Here is a 15,560-nt window from a genome sequence, read left to right as displayed (position 1 = left end):
ATTTGTGTGTGCTTGCGCATATGTGTGTCTGTATGTGTGTGTGCATGTGTATATGTATATTGTGCATATGTGTGTGCTTGTGTATATGCATATTTGTGTGTTTATATGTGTAAAAGGTAAAGGTAAAGGTAGTCCCCTGACATTAAGTCCAGTCATGTCTGACTCTGGGGTGTGGTGCTCATCTCCATTTCTAAGCCGAAGAGCCAGCGTTGTCCGTAGACACCTCCAAGGTCATGTGGCCAGCATGACTGCATGGAGCGCCGTTACCTTCCCGCCGGAGCGGTACCTATTGATCTACTCACATTTGCATGTTTTCAAACTGCTAGGTTGGCAGAAGCTAGGGCTGACAGCGGAAGCTTACGCCGCTCCCCGGAATCGAACCTGCGACCTTTCGATCAACAAGCTCAGCAGCTCAGTGCTTTAACCCACTGCACCACCGGTGTATATGTATATAGATGTGTATATATATGTGTGTGTGTGTGTATATTTGTGTGTGCTTGTGTATATATGTCTGTATGTATGTGTGCATGTGTATATGCATATATGTATGTTTATATGTGTGTGTATGTGTATATGTATATAGGTGTATATGTGTGTGTGTATTTGTGTGTGCTTGCGTATATATGTATGTGTGTCTGCATATACGTGTGCATGTGTATATGAATATGAATGTATGTGGTTTATTTGGGGGGTTTTAAAGTCCGTTCTGCTGGAGTTTTGGGGGGTGTTTTTGGAGGTGATGGTCACTCGTTGGCCTGACATTGTGTCCAAATTTGTGGTTTTTGAGTTCTGTTAATCCCACAAACGAACATTACATTTGTATTTATATAGATTACATTCTTATATAATTATGTTCTAATATTATAATTGTATTATATTCCTTTAATTATATTATATTCCTATATTGCACTGTCACACTATGATTTTTTTTTGTTCCTGGGTGATCCATGTCATTGTTTCCTAATTGGTTCTATCACAAAAACAGGGGGAAAGTGTGTGGAGCTGCTGCACAATCTTTCTCTTGGCAGGAGGGATGAGTTCCTGGGGTGCAACCCCCACTTTGCAAGCCAGCTCAGCCCAGGAAGCAGGAAGCAACACTTTCCAACCAGGAACAGAGAATTTATGTTCTTTGGGGAGCCCCCTTACCTTCCCCCCACACCGGAAGCGCCCTCTTCCCGGGAAAAAGGGGGGTGGGCAGCCCAGGCCAAAGGCCCGCCTCTTCCTGCCTGGGCTTGTTTACTTCTTGCAAGCCTCTCTCTGCAAAGAAAGAGGTAAGGAGGGGAGGCTTCCCTTGCATCTCATCAAGAGAGGGCATGCAGTGGGAGCAGCCTAGGCTTGGGGGGAGCCCTCGAGGCCATCCAGTCCAGCCCTCTTCTGCCAGAAAGGAAGGCACAATCAAAGCAGCCCCAACAGATGGCCAGCCTGCATCTGCTTAGAGAATCCTAGGCTTGCTAGGGAGGAAGGCACAATCAAAGCAGCCCCAACAGATGGCCAGCCTGCCTCTGCTTGTAGAATCCTAGGCTTGTTAGGGAGGAAGGCACAATCAAAACAGCCCCAACAGATGGCCAGCATGCCTCTGTTTATAGAATCCTTGGCTTGGAAGGGAACATTCAATGCCAACCTCTCCAGCCCCTGCACAACCCAAGCTCACCTGACAGATGGCCAGCCAGGATCTATTTATACAATCCTAGGCTTGCTAGGGAGGAAGACACAATCAAAGCAGCCCCAACAGATGGCCAGCCTGCCTCTGCTTGTAGATTCCTAGGCTTGCTAGGGAGTCAGACACAATCAAAGTACCACTAACAGATGCCCAGCCTGCCTCTGCTTGTAAAATACTAGGCTTCCTAGGGAGGAAGGCACAGTCAAAGCAGTCCCAACTGATGGCCAGCCTGCCTCTGCTTGTAGAATCCTAGGCTTGCTAGGGAGGAAGGCACAATCAAAGCAGCCCCAACAGATGGCCAGCCTGCCACTGCTTATGGAATCCTAGGCTTGCTAGGGAGGAAGGCACAATCAAAGCAGCCCCAACAGATGGCCAGCCTGCCACTGCTTATGGAATCCTAGGCTTGCTAGGGAGGAAGGCACAATCAAAGCACCACCAACAGATGGCCAGCCATCCCCTGTTTATAGAATTCTAAGTTTGGAAGGGAGCCCTCAAGACCACCCAGTCTAGCCCCCTTCTGCTATACAGTAAGGCACAATCAAAACACTACCAACAGATGGCCAGCCTGTCTCTGTTTATAGAATCCTAGGCTTGCTAGGGAGGAAGTCACAATCAAAGCAGCCCCAACAGATGACCAGCCTGCCTCTGTTTATAGACTCCTAGGCTTGGAAGGGAACATTCAATGCCATCCTCTCCAGCCCCCTTTGCTAGGGAGGAAGGCACAATCCAAGCTCACCTGACAGATGGCCAGCCAGGATCTATTTCTACAGTCCTAGGCTTGCTAGGCAGGAAGACACAATCAAAACACCACCAACAGATGGGCAGCATGCCTCTGTTTATAGAATCCTGGGCTTGGAAGGGAGCCCTCAAGGCCATCCAGTCCAGGCTCCTTTTGCTAGAGAGGAAGGCACAAGCAAAGCACCACCAACAGATGGCCAGCCTGTCTCTGTTTATAGAATACTAGACTTCCTATGGAGGAAAACAATCAAAGCACCACCAAAAGATGCAAAGCCAGTTTCTGTTTATAGAATCCTAGGCTTGGAAGGGAACCCCCAAGGCCATTCACTCCAGCCTCCTGCTCTACATGAAGGCACAATCAAATCCTTTCCGACCAATGGCCAGCCTACCTCTGTTTATAGAATCCTGGTATCTTGGATGTGGAAGGGATCCCTAAAGTCCTCTGCATTGAATAAGTTTGACTAGTTTTTAACTGGGAATGTTTGAATATTGTTTATATTTAATCCTTTTTGTAATGGGTTGCTGTGAATTTTCCGGGCCGTCCGGCCGTGTTCCAGAAGCATTCTCTCCTGACGTTTCACCCACATCTATGTCAAGCACCCTCAGAGGTCGTGAGATCTGTTGGAGACTAGGCAATTGTGAATGTTGCAGTGGGCCACCTTGATTAGTATTGAATAGCCTTGCAGCTTCAAAGTCTGGATGATTGCTTCCAGGGGGGTCCTTTGTTGGGAGGTGTTAGCTAGCCCTGATTGATTCTTGTCTGAAAGTCCCCTGTTTTCTGAGTGTCGCTCTATATTTACTGTCCTGATTTTAGAGAGTTTTTTTTTAATACTGGTAGCCAGATGTTGTTCATTTTCATGGTTTCTTCCTTTCTGTTGAAATTGTCGACATGCTTGTGGATTTCAGTGGCTTCTCTGCAAGGCGATTCAATTACTTTTGAATAGCTGCAAAGACCATTCATTGCTAATCAAGGCGGCCCATTGCAACATTCACACCTGGCTCAGACAGACAAGAGTTCTTTCTCCCACCCTGGACATCATTCCACAGATATAGAAATTTTCCTAGTTTCCAACAGACCTTCACAATCTCTGAGGATGCCTGTCACAGATGTGGGCGAAACGTCAGGAGAGAATGCTTCTGGAGCAGACAGCCTGGAAAACTCACAGCAACCCAGTGATTTCAGCCGTGAAAGCCTTCGACAACACATTTTTGTAATATTTCCAGATGTGTATGTTTTTAATTGTATGCTCATGATTTTATGTTAAGTCGCTTTGAAATGAGATCCCACCTGAACATGAGGAAGAACTTCCTGACTGTGAGAGCTGTTCAGCAGTGGAACTCCCTGCCCCAGAGTGTGGTGGAGGCTCCTTCTTTGGAGGCTTTTAAACAGAGGCTGGATGGCCATCTGTCAGGTGTGCTTTGAATGCAATTTTTCTGTTTTGTGTCAGGGGGTTGGACTGGATGGCCCATGAGGTCTCTTCCAACTCTATGATTCTATGAGTCTCCTGCGGGGGAGATCAAGCAGGGTATTAATAATAATAATAATAATAATAATAATAATAATAATAATTTGAAAATATGGGGAGGGGGAAAATCGCAAATACTTCTAGTTCCAAGCATTTTGGATAAGAGATACTCCACCTGTACAGAGACAAACACATTAACATACTTTTTAAAGCAGTGTTTCTCAACTTGGGGGTTGCGGTCCCTGGAGGGGTCGTGAAAGGGTGTCAAGGGGTCACCAAAGACCATCACAAAACACAGTATTTTCTATTGGTCCTGGGGGTTCTGTGTGCCAAGTTTGGCCCAATTCCATCGTTGGTGGAGTTCAGAATGCTCTTTGATTGTAGGTGAACTATAAATCCCAGCAACTATGACTCCCAAATGTCAAGATCTATTTTCCCCAAACTCCAACAGTGTTGGTATTTGGGCATATTGAGTATCCGTACCAAGTTTGGTCCAGATCCATCATTGTTTGAGTCCACAGTGCTCTCTGGATTGTAGATGAACTATAAATCCCACAACAATTCCCAAATGCCAAGGTCTAGTTTCCCTAAATTCCACAAGGGTTCACATTTGGGCATATTCACTATCCGTGCCAAATTTGGTCCAGATCCAGCATTGTTTGAGTCCACAGTGCTCCCTGGATATAGGTGAACTATAAATCCCATCAACAACAACTCTCAAATGTAAAGATCTATTTTCCCTAAATTCCACCAGGGTTCACATTTGGGCGTATTGAGTATCCGTACCACGTTTGGTCCAGATCCATCTTTGTTTGAGTCCACAGCGCTCTCTGGATGTAGGAGAACTACAACTCCCAAACTCAAAGTAAATGCCCACCAAACCCTTCCAGTATTTTCTGTCAGTCATGGGGGATCTGTGTGCCAAGTTTGGTTCAATTCCATCGTTGGTGGAGTTCAGAATGCTCTTTGATTGTAGGTGAACTATAAATCCAGTAACTACAACTCCCAAATGTCAAGGTCTATTTCCCCCAAACTCCCTCAGTGTTCACATCTGGGCAAATGGAATATTTGTACCAAGTTTAGTCCAGATCCATCATTGTTTGAGTCCACAGTGCTCTCTGGATGGAGGTGAACTACAACTCCCAAACTCAAGGTCAATGCCCACCAAACCTTCCCAGTAGGGATCACCTAAGTGAAGTCAGGAATTGTGGGAGTTGAAGTCCAAAACATCGGGAGGTTAAACTGTTTCAGTTGGGTTGTTGTTTGTTGGTTCAGTGGTCTATGCTTTCTGCCCTTCCAGCTCTAGGTTCCCTTTATGGAGATGACCGTGTATGTTGTGAAGCCGGAATGGGATCTCCTGGATCCGGGCCAGAAGGATGTCAAGGTGGAGGTTGATGGCGAAGTGCCTCCTGCGGGTAAGGGATCCCTTTTGCCTTCAGTGGATATTGACCCAGAGAAGGAGGACTCCCTTTGCTTATTGATTCATCGTCCCCGTGTTTGGACACAATACGCCTATCAGGCCAACAAGAGACCATCACTCAAAATATTGATTTTGTCATTTGGGAGTTGTAGTTGCTGGGATTTGTAGTTAACCTACAACCAAAGAGCATTCTGATCTCCCCCAACGATGGAATTGAACCAAACTTGGCACTCCCATGAATAGCAGGAAACTACTGGGAAGGTTTGGTGGTCATTGACCTTGAGTTTGGGAGTTGTAGTTCACCTCCATCCAGAGAGCGCTGTGGATTCAAACAATGATGGATCTGGACCAAAGTTGGCACAAATACTCCATATGCCCAAATATGAACACTGATGAAGTTTGGGGGAAATAGACCTTGACATTTGGGAGTTGTAGTTGCTGGGATTTATAGGTCTACAATCAAAGAGCATTCTGAACTCCACCAATGATGGACTTGAACCAAACTTGGCACACAGAACTCCCACGAACAGCAGGAAACTACTGGGAAGGTTTGGTGGGCATTGACCTTGAGTTTGGGAGTTGTAGTTCACCTCCATCCAGAGAGCACTGTGGACTGAAACAATGATGGATCTGGACCAAACTTGGCACAGATATTCCATATGGCTAACTAGGAACACAGATGGAGTTTGGGGGGAAATAGACCTTGACATTTGTGAGTTGTAGTTGCTGGGATTTATAGGTCTACAATCAAAGAGCATTCTGAACTCCACCAATGACTGAATTGGGGCAAACTTCCCACACATAACCCCCATGACCAATAGAAAATACTTAAGGCCACCCAGATGGAGTTTGGGGGAAATAGATCTTGACATTTGGGAGTTGTAGTTGCTGGGATTTATAGTTCTCCTACAATCAAAGAGCATTCTGAACTCCACCAATGATGGAATTGAACCAAACTTGGCACACAGAACTCCCAAGACCAACAGAAAACTACTGGGAAGGTTTGGTGGGCATTGACTTTGAGTTTGGGAGTTGTAGTTCACCCACATCCAGAGAGCACTGTGGACTCGAAACAGTGATGGATCTGGACCAAACTTGGCATGAACACTCAATGTGCGCACATTTCAACACTGGTGAAATTTGGGGAAAATAGGCTTGACATTTGGGAGTTGTAGATGCTGGGATTTATAGTTCACATACAATCAAAGAGCATTCTGAACCCCACCAACGATAGAATTGGGCCGAACTTCTCACACAGAACCCCCATGACAAACAGAAAATACTGTGTTTTCTGATGGTCTTTGGTGACCCCTCTGACACCCCCTTCCCGACCCCCAGATTGAGAAACATTGTTCTAGTGGAATCTCTTTGCATTTTCATTGGAATGCATTACTATTTGCTTTAATCTCCTGACCATCAGCTGGGGATCCTTAAGGAACATCTAGTTCCTTCATGCATGGCCTTCCAAGTCTTGCTTGGCCTTCTTCCGATTTCTTGCATCCATTCTCTATTTATCTGAAGATGTGTTTTTAAAAGCAAGGTCTTTGTCTTCCTTTCGCACTTTAAAGTTATGTAAATCCATTGTGGTCATTACTTTTACCTGGGTGGAGGTGACTCTGAAAATGAAGCCACATTTGAAGAAGAGTGTACCTGCGTTAAACACATGTACACAGAGAATTAAACAAAGACGCTATCACAATAATGGAGCCCACGGTGGCACAATGGGTTAAACCCTTGTGCCCGCAGGACTAAAGACTGACAGGTCAGAGGTTCGAAATCCGGATAGAGTACAGATGAGCTTACTCGGTCAGCTCCAGCTTCCCATGTGGGGACATGAGAGAATCCCAGCAAATACAACTGCCAAATGTCAAGGTCTATTTTCCTCAAACTCCACCAGTGTTCACACTTGAGCATGTTGCTTATTCATGCCAAGTTTGGTCTATATCCATCATTGTTTGAGTCCACAGTGCTCTCTGGATGTAGGTGAACTACAGCTCCCAAACTCAAGGTCAATGCCCACCAAACCTTTCCAGTATTTTCTGTCAGTCATGGGAGTTCTGTGTGACAAGTTTGGTTCAATTCCATCGTTGGTGGAGTTCAGAAGGATCTTTGATTGTAGGTGAACTATAAATCCCAGCAACTACAACTCCCACAGGACAAAATCGATTTTTTTTTTTTTGCGTGATGGTTTCTTGTTGGCCTGATAGGTGTATTGTGGCCACATTTGGTGTCAATTTGCCCGGTAGTTTTTGAGTTATGTTGATCCCACAAACGAACATTACATTTTTATTTATATAGATAATAGCAGTACGTGTGAAAAAGATCTTGGAGTCCTCGTGGACAACAAGTTAAACATGAGCCAACAATGTGATGTGGCGGCAAAAAAAGCCAATGGGATTTTGGCCTGCATCAAGAGGAGCATAGTGTCTAGATCTAAGGAAGTAATGCTCCCCATGCTCTATTCCGCTTTGGTTAGACCACACCTGGAATATTGTGTCCAATTCTGGGCACCACAATTCAAGAGAGATATTGACAAGCTGGAATGTGTCCAGAGGAGGGCGACTAAAATGATCAAGGGTCTGGAGAACAAGCCCTATGAGGAGCGGCTTAGGGAACTGGGCATGTTTAGCCTGAAGAAGAGAAGGCTGAGAGGAGACATGATAGCCATGGATAAATATGTGAGAGGAAGCCACAGGGAGGAGGGAGCAAGCTTGTTTTCTGCTTCCTTGGAGACTAGGACGCGGAACAATGGCTTCAAACTACAAGAGAGGAGATTCCATCTGAACATTAGGAAGAACTTCCTGACTGGGAGAGCCGTTCAGCAGTGGAACTCTCTGCCCCGGAGTGTGGTGGAGACTCCTTCTTTGGAAGCTTTTAAGCAGAGGCTGGATGGCCATTTGTCAGGGGTGATTTGAATGCAATATTCCTGCTTCTTGGCAGGGGGTTGGACTGGATGGCCCATGAGGTCTCTTCCAACTCTTTGATTCTATGATTCTATGATTCTATGATTCTATGATAATAAAAAAGGAAAGCGGGAGAGAAGGAAGGAAGGTGAGAGAGAGAAAGGGAGGGAAGGTTGACCACAGCAATGCGTTGCGGGTACAGCTAGTAAATAATAAATAATAAATGTGATTTTCTTTTTCTTTTTCCTCAAGCTGAAAATGAGCAAGAGCGTGAGAATTATTTGGAGGCACCTCTAATATCCCCAGAAGTAAGACAGCCTCAAACGAGCCAAGAAATTTTGGAATATCAAGCGAGAAGGGAAAGGGACGGAAACCCACCAGAGACAGGAAGGACGGATCCATTTGCTTCTCAGTGGCACGACGGCCGTGGACTCCTGACATTGCAGGAAAATCCCCAAGGAGAAAGAAAAGAAAACTGTCCCGTCTGTGGGAAAGTCTTCAAAGATAAATGGCTTTTGAACGCACACTGCCGAAGCCACACGGGTGAAAAACCATTTCGGTGCGCGGAGTGTGGGAAAACCTTCACTCAGCGTGGGAATCTGTATTTGCATCAACGGATCCACACAGGGGAGAAGCCGTACAAATGCCTGCAATGCGAAAAGAGCTTCAGCGTGAGTCGGAGCCTCCTGTCCCATCAAAGGACCCACACGGGGGAGAAACCCTATACGTGCCCAGATTGTGGAAAGAGCTTCAGTCAGAGTGGGTCTCTGCAGTCACACGAAAGAACCCACACGGGAGAGAAGCCCTATATCTGCCTCGAATGCGGAAAGCGCTTCAGTCGGGATCGGAATCTGCGTTCGCACCTCAGGACCCACACGGGCGAGAAACCTTATCAATGCACGGAATGTGGAAAGAGCTTCAGTCATAGTGAATCGTGTGTCAAACATCAAAGGACCCACACTGGAGAGAAACCATATAACTGCCCCGAATGTGGAAAGAGTTTCAGTTACATTGGAAGTCTTCAGTCGCATCGAAGAACCCACACGGGAGAGAAGCCGTATATCTGTAGCGAATGTGGAAAGAGCTTTGCGAACAGGGGAAATCTAGATGCGCATCAAAGAACCCACACAGGGGAGAAACCTTACGTATGCGAGGAATGTGGAAAGAGGTTCATCAACAGTGGACTTTTAGATGTCCATCGGAGAACGCACACGGGAGAAAAACCATACATATGCATGGAATGTGGGAAGAGCTTCACTCGGAGAGGTTACCTACACGCACATCAGAGAACCCACACGGGAGAGAAACCCTATAAATGCGATGAATGTGGGAAAAGCTTCCGTCGACATGGACACTTGCGTTTACATCGAAGGACACACACAGGGGAGAAACCCTATACGTGCGATGAGTGTGGAAAGAGCTTCACTAACAATGGAAATCTAGATGCGCATCAAAGAACCCACACAGGAGAGAAACCATATATGTGCCTGACATGTGGAAAGGGCTTCAGCCAGTGTGGATCTCTGTATTTACATGAGAGAAAGCACACGGGAGAGAAACCATACACGTGCATGGAATGTGGGAAGAGCTTCAATCGGAATGACTATCTGAAGGCACATCAAAGAAGTCACACGGGAGAGAAGCCTTACAAGTGCATGGCATGTGGAAAGAGTTTCAAACAGAATGGATCTCTGTGTGCACACGAAAGAACCCATACAGGAGAAAAACCATATATGTGCATGGAATGTGGGAAGAGTTTCAATTCGAATGCAATTCTGCTCACGCATCAGAGAATCCACACAGCGGAGAAACCATATAAGTGCATGGAGTGTGGGAAATGCTTCCGCGAGGGTGGACATCTTCAGTCACATCAGAGAACTCATACAGGAGAAAAACCATACGCATGTCCTGAATGTGGCAAGACCTTCCGGGAGAGTGGGCATCTGCACTCCCATCAGAGAACCCACACGGGAGAGAAACCATATCAATGCACAGGGTGTGAAAAGAGCTTTACTAATAGTGGGTCTCTATATTTACATCAAAGAACACACACGGGAGAAAAACCTTACACATGCATGGAATGCGGAAAGAACTTCAGTCGCAACTATCATTTGCATATACATCAGAAAATTCATACAAAGGAGAAACCATATGAAATACTTGGAATGTGAAAAGAGACTGAAAGGAGGAAACCATGAAAATGAACAAAATCTGGCTACCAATATTTAAAAAACTCTAAAATTACAACAGCAAAACAACAGACTGGAAACAATCAGGACGCGGAACAATGGCTTCAAACTACAAGAGAGGAGATTCCATCTGAACATTAGGAAGAACTTCCTGACTGTGAGAGCCGTTCAGCAGTGGAACTCTCTGCCCCAGAGTGTGGTGGAGGCTCCTTCTTTGGAAGCTTTTAAGCAGAGGCTGGATGGCCATCTGTCAGGGGTGATTTGAATGCAATATTCCTGCTTCTTGGCAGAATGGGGTTGGACTGGATGGCCCATGAGGTCTCTTCCAACTCTTTGATTCTATGATTCTATGATTCTAGGGACATCTAATCACCTCTCAACAAAAGAGTGTCACCTTTTTAGGAACCAATCAACCAGCAACAAACATCTAAAACTCAGGAACAAACCCAGATAAAAAAAAAATATGTTTTCCGAGTGCAGGAACATACAGACATTCAAAGATGCGGATTTTCAGCTCAGAACCAGGATATTTCCGCACCTGAAAATATCTTGTTTGCCGTTCGTGGCGATTGCTTTCGTGTTTACCACCCTCCAGCTTGCTGTGGGAACTCCTGAGATAAATGTAATGTCTGGACGGGCTCTCACGACTGTAATCCCTTGACTCCGTTCAGAGACCAGAATGTGCTAACTGCTGCCATTATCCTCTTAGTTAGACAGACGTTGCTCATAAGTTGTAACTAGAAATCTTTATGACCAGGCACACCCTGGGTTGTTGTAGGTTTTTTCGGGCTATATGGCCGTGTTTTAGAGGCATTCTCTCCTGATGTTTCACCTGCATCTATGGTAAGCATCCTCACTACCTCTGAGGATGCTTGCCATACATGCAAGCGAAACTTCAGGAGAGAATGCCTCTAAAACACGGCCATATAGCCCGAAAAAACCTACAACAACCCAGTGATTCCAGCCACGAAAGCCTTTGACAATACATCAAGCACACCCTGTTGTTTCTTACTCTCACAAGGAGCCTGTGCAAACTTTAGTATACACAAATTGGTACCTGAGTCAAAAAGCTAATGGTGTATTGTATATTTATGGAGTGTACAGTCAAAACTGCAGATCTGTTACTTTTGCCTGTCTTTTTAAAAACTTGAGTAACGACCATGGTGGTCCACACTCTGGTTACATCCCAAATAGACTACTGCAACACACTATATGTGGGGTTGCCTCTGAAGACTGTTTGGAAGCTCCAACTAGTCCAACGCTCGCCAGCCAGGTTGCTCAGGGGAGTGGGGTACAGGAAGCACACAACCCCCCCTCCCCCCGTTAGACCAGCTCCACTGGCTGCCAATTAGCTTCCGAGCACAATTGAAAGTGCTGGTTTTAACCTACAAAACCCTACATGACTCGGGCCCGGTTTACCTGTCCAAACGTATATTCCCTTATAAACCATCAAGGACTTTTAAGATATTCCGGAGAGGCTCTGCTCTCAGTCCCACCATCTTCGCAGGTATGTTTGGTGGGAATGAGAGACAGGGCCTTCTCTGTGGTCGCCCCCCGGCTATGGAACTCTCTTCCTGGTGAAATTAGATCTGCCCCCTCTCTCCTGTCATTCAAGAAGAAGGTTAAATCCTGGCTTTGGAGTCAAGTATTTGCAGATTGATGGATGATTTGATATAGACTAAGAGTTAGAGACAAGGTCTTCTCTGTGGTGGCTCCCCAGCTATGGAACTCTCTCCCTGGCAAGATTAGATCTGCCCCCTCTCCTGTCATTCAAGAAGCAGGTTAAATTCTGTCTTTGGAGTCAGGCATTTGCAGATTGACGGATGATTTGATATAGACTAAGAGTTAGAGACAGGGCCTTCTCTGTGGTGGCTCCCCAGCTATGGAACTCTCTCCCTGGCAAGATTAGATCTGCCCCCTCTCTCCTGTCATTCAAGAAGCAGGTTAAATTCTGTCTTTGGAGTCAGGCATTTGCAGATTGATGGATGATTTGATATAGACTAAGAGTTAGAGACAGGGCCTTCTCTGTGGTGGCCCCCCAGCTATGGAACTCTCTCCCTGGCAAGATTAGATCTGCACCCTCTCTCCTGTCATTCAAGAAGCAGGTAAATTCCTGGCTCTGGAGTCAAGCATTTGCAGATTGATGGATGATTTAATATAGACTAAGAGTTAGAGAGAAGGCCTTCTCTGTGGTGGCCCCCCAGCTATGGAACTGTCTCCCTGGCGAAATTAGATCTGCCCCCTCTCTCCTATCATTCAAGAAGCAGGTTAAATCCTGGCTTTGGAGTCAGGTATTTGCAGATTGATGGATGATTTGATATAGACTAAGAGTTATTTGGCCTCAGCGTTTTGGACTGAGTTGGATGTTGTTTTTAATGTGGTGAATTGTTTTTATATGTATTTTAGAACTTATTTATTGTTTTATGACATTATTTATTGTATAGCATTGGATTTTGCTGTTAATCGTTCTGAGTCCCTCCATGGAGGTAGAGAAGAATGGGATACAAAAGTTATAAATAAATAAATAAATACACAATAAAGTTGTTCCATCTCAATTCCTTGTTGTTCAGTGGTATCGAAAGGGGAACTGTTTCCTTTCATCAATGAACTGTCTCTGTGTTGAATGAATTCATCACTCTTATCCCAGGTTAGGGGACAATGCCTGGCTCGACAGCAGGACGTGTGAAAAAGATCTTGGAGTCCTCGTGGACAGGAAGCCAACAATGTCATGCGGCAGCTTAAAAAGCCAATGGAATTTTGGCCTGCATAATGCCTAGATCCAGAGAAGTCATGCTATCTGTTCTGTCGCACGCTGGGCTTGAAACGAAGTGCTTTTAAAACAGGACGTGCAACTTTAGCCCAACGGGAAGCCAGGGGGCCTGAAGAGAAGCCCTTAGAGAATTTCCCCCCAATAAACAGTCTTTAGCAAGCTTGAGCTTAAATACAACAAAGTCTTTTATTGATGAACAATTAAACAGAAACTTCCTTTTGTCTTCAAAGATTAAACAAATGCTTCCAGGCTTCAAGCAACAGGTAGCTTCTAACTGTTTCTTTGCTTTACTTTCAAGGAAAAATCCCTTTCTAGCTCCTCCCAGGCTAAATGTGAACCTAGACCTGACTGATGTGAATCCACTGCCGGGCTGAACTGTGTCTCAACACCAAGTAGACCTACCAGTAGGCCTGTAGTCACTTAGCTGGAATTCTTGATGTTTAAAGCTGTTATTCCCTCGAAATTCCTCAGGGCTGTACGGCTGTTTCCCTGGAACCTTTGGGAATCTTTAGATGCTCTTAAGATGCTCTTAAGACTGTTCTCCCCCGGGAAGTCTTAAGGGTTGAAGCCTTTGTACAGGAGAAAGTCTGTACACGTCCTGTACATTGACTTCCTAGCTAAGACTAACTGAAAAATGGCTCCCTTCCCTCCAAAGCCCAAAAGGGGGGCGGGACCAGGGAACCTAATGATAATTGACAAGCAATTGACCCAATAACTACAAAGTAAGGAAAGCCATCTAACTGCAAAGGCATAAAACTTTAAAATACACGCAGTAATCAACAAATAGCAAGATAAGCTGGAGCTCCTGGTGCGGCTGTACCAGAACACTACCCCTCTAGTCTGCCTTGGTCAGACCAAGTTACCTGCAATCCCACTGGGTCCAATTCTGGGCACCGCAATTGAAGGGAGATGTTGACTCTAAGCTGGAATGTGTCCAGAGAAAGAGGGTGACTCAAAGGATCAAGGGGCTGGAGAACAAGCCCTATGAGGAATGGCTGAAATCTGGGCATGTTTAGCCTGCGGAAGAGAAGGCTGAGAGGAGACATGATGGCCATGTATAAATATGGGAGGGGAAGTCAAAGGGAGGAGGGAACAGGCTTGTTTTCTGCTCACCTGGAGACTAGGACACAATGGCTCCAGGGCACAATGCTCCCTCCTCCCTGTGACTTCCTCTCACATATTGATACATGGCTATCATGTCTCCTCTCAGCCTTCTCTTCTTCAGGCTAAACATGCCCAGCTCCTTTTGCATGGAACTTGGCTAAAACACACTTTGCGCAACAACCAGTGCTGGACAGGGATCTTTGCCAGCTCTTCGCCAACCACATGCACACCTCCCTCGTAGCCTGCTGCCTCCGCCAGCCAGAGCAATGCTTCCAGCTTCTGGGAAGCGCCGCCTTGGAGTTCCTTCCTTGCCCTCTCCCTCCCTCCCCAGGGCAACTCAAATCTGTGGAAACACCTATGCTGGAGAAACAACACATTTCAATAATGGGTATACAGTGTTCCCTCTCTACTTGTATTTTAAATTGTTTTATTTATTTATTTATTTGCTTTATTTCTATACCGCATTTTTCAGCCCAAACAGGCGACTCAATGCGGTTTACAAGGTACAAATTATCATAACAGTGTCAGTGCAATTAAAAACACAACAAATGTAACAACAGGATCAACAACACCGATCCACAACAATTAACAAACAACATGAAACAAACATAGCGCCTCAATGAAATCAGATCCGAACTCATAATCCTTGTGCCATTCCTATGTTCCATTTACCGTCTTCCTATGTTCGGTTGCACTGTTTAACCAAACGCTTGTTCATAAAGCCAGGTCTTGACCTTTCTCCGAAACGCCAGCAATGATGGTGCCTGTCTGATGTCTACCGGTAAGGCATTCCATAGCCGAGGGGCCACCACTGAGAAGGCCCTGTCTCTCGTCCCCGCCAAGCGAGCCTGAGACACAGGCGGGACCGAGAGCAGGGCCTCCCCAGACGATCTTAATGTTCTAGTCGGTTCATAGGTGGAGATGCGTTCGGAGAGGTAAGTGGGGCCAGAACCGTTTAGGGCTTTATAGGCTAAAGCCAGCACCTTGAATTGTGCCCGGTAGCAGATTGGCAGCCAGTGGAGCTGGCTCAACAGAGGAGCTGTTTTTTTTGAAAAACCCGAGAAACAACAAATTTGCTTGAAGCGAACCGCGGAACAGCAAGGGAACACTATTCCTAACAGCTTGCTGGCTGTTAGGAATTGTGGTAGTCAAAATCCAAAACACCTGGAGGGCCAAAGTTGGCCCATGCCTGCTCTAACCTGAGTGTAAGAACCTTGCCAAGCCACAACTTTGGTGGATAGAGAAAGGAAACATGTAGAGGGGAAATGACAGGTTTCAATTACTTCCCAGGTATAGTGCTGCACATGACT

The 15,560-nt window shown here is 45.8% G+C and overlaps 1 protein-coding gene across 1 annotated transcript; it reads left to right on the top strand.

The window, feature by feature from the left end:
• The first annotated feature begins 1,205 nt into the window (after positions 1–1,205).
• Positions 1,206–11,213, top strand: LOC132766194 (zinc finger protein 420-like). The gene is made up of 3 exons (XM_067465030.1): positions 1,206–1,271; positions 5,165–5,279; positions 8,440–11,213. The coding sequence occupies exons 2-3, from the start codon at positions 5,180–5,182 to the stop codon at positions 10,356–10,358; spliced, it is 2,019 nt and encodes a 672-aa protein (XP_067321131.1). The 5' UTR covers positions 1,206–1,271; positions 5,165–5,179; the 3' UTR covers positions 10,359–11,213.
• The last annotated feature ends 4,347 nt before the right edge of the window (positions 11,214–15,560 follow it).

Source organism: Anolis sagrei, chromosome 2, assembly GCF_037176765.1.
Source record: "Anolis sagrei isolate rAnoSag1 chromosome 2, rAnoSag1.mat, whole genome shotgun sequence".
NCBI lineage: Eukaryota > Metazoa > Chordata > Lepidosauria > Squamata > Dactyloidae > Anolis > Anolis sagrei.
This window is presented reverse-complemented; position numbering and strand designations above follow the sequence as displayed.

Excerpts from the sequence above, each read along its gene's own strand:
- LOC132766194 (XM_067465030.1), top strand. The coding sequence starts at position 5,180 with ATGGAGATGACCGTGTATGTTGTGAAGCCGGAATGGGATCTCCTGGAT. Across the intron at positions 5,280-8,439 it reads TGGCGAAGTGCCTCCTGCGG|CTGAAAATGAGCAAGAGCGT; the intron begins GTAAGGGATCCC and ends TTTTTCCTCAAG.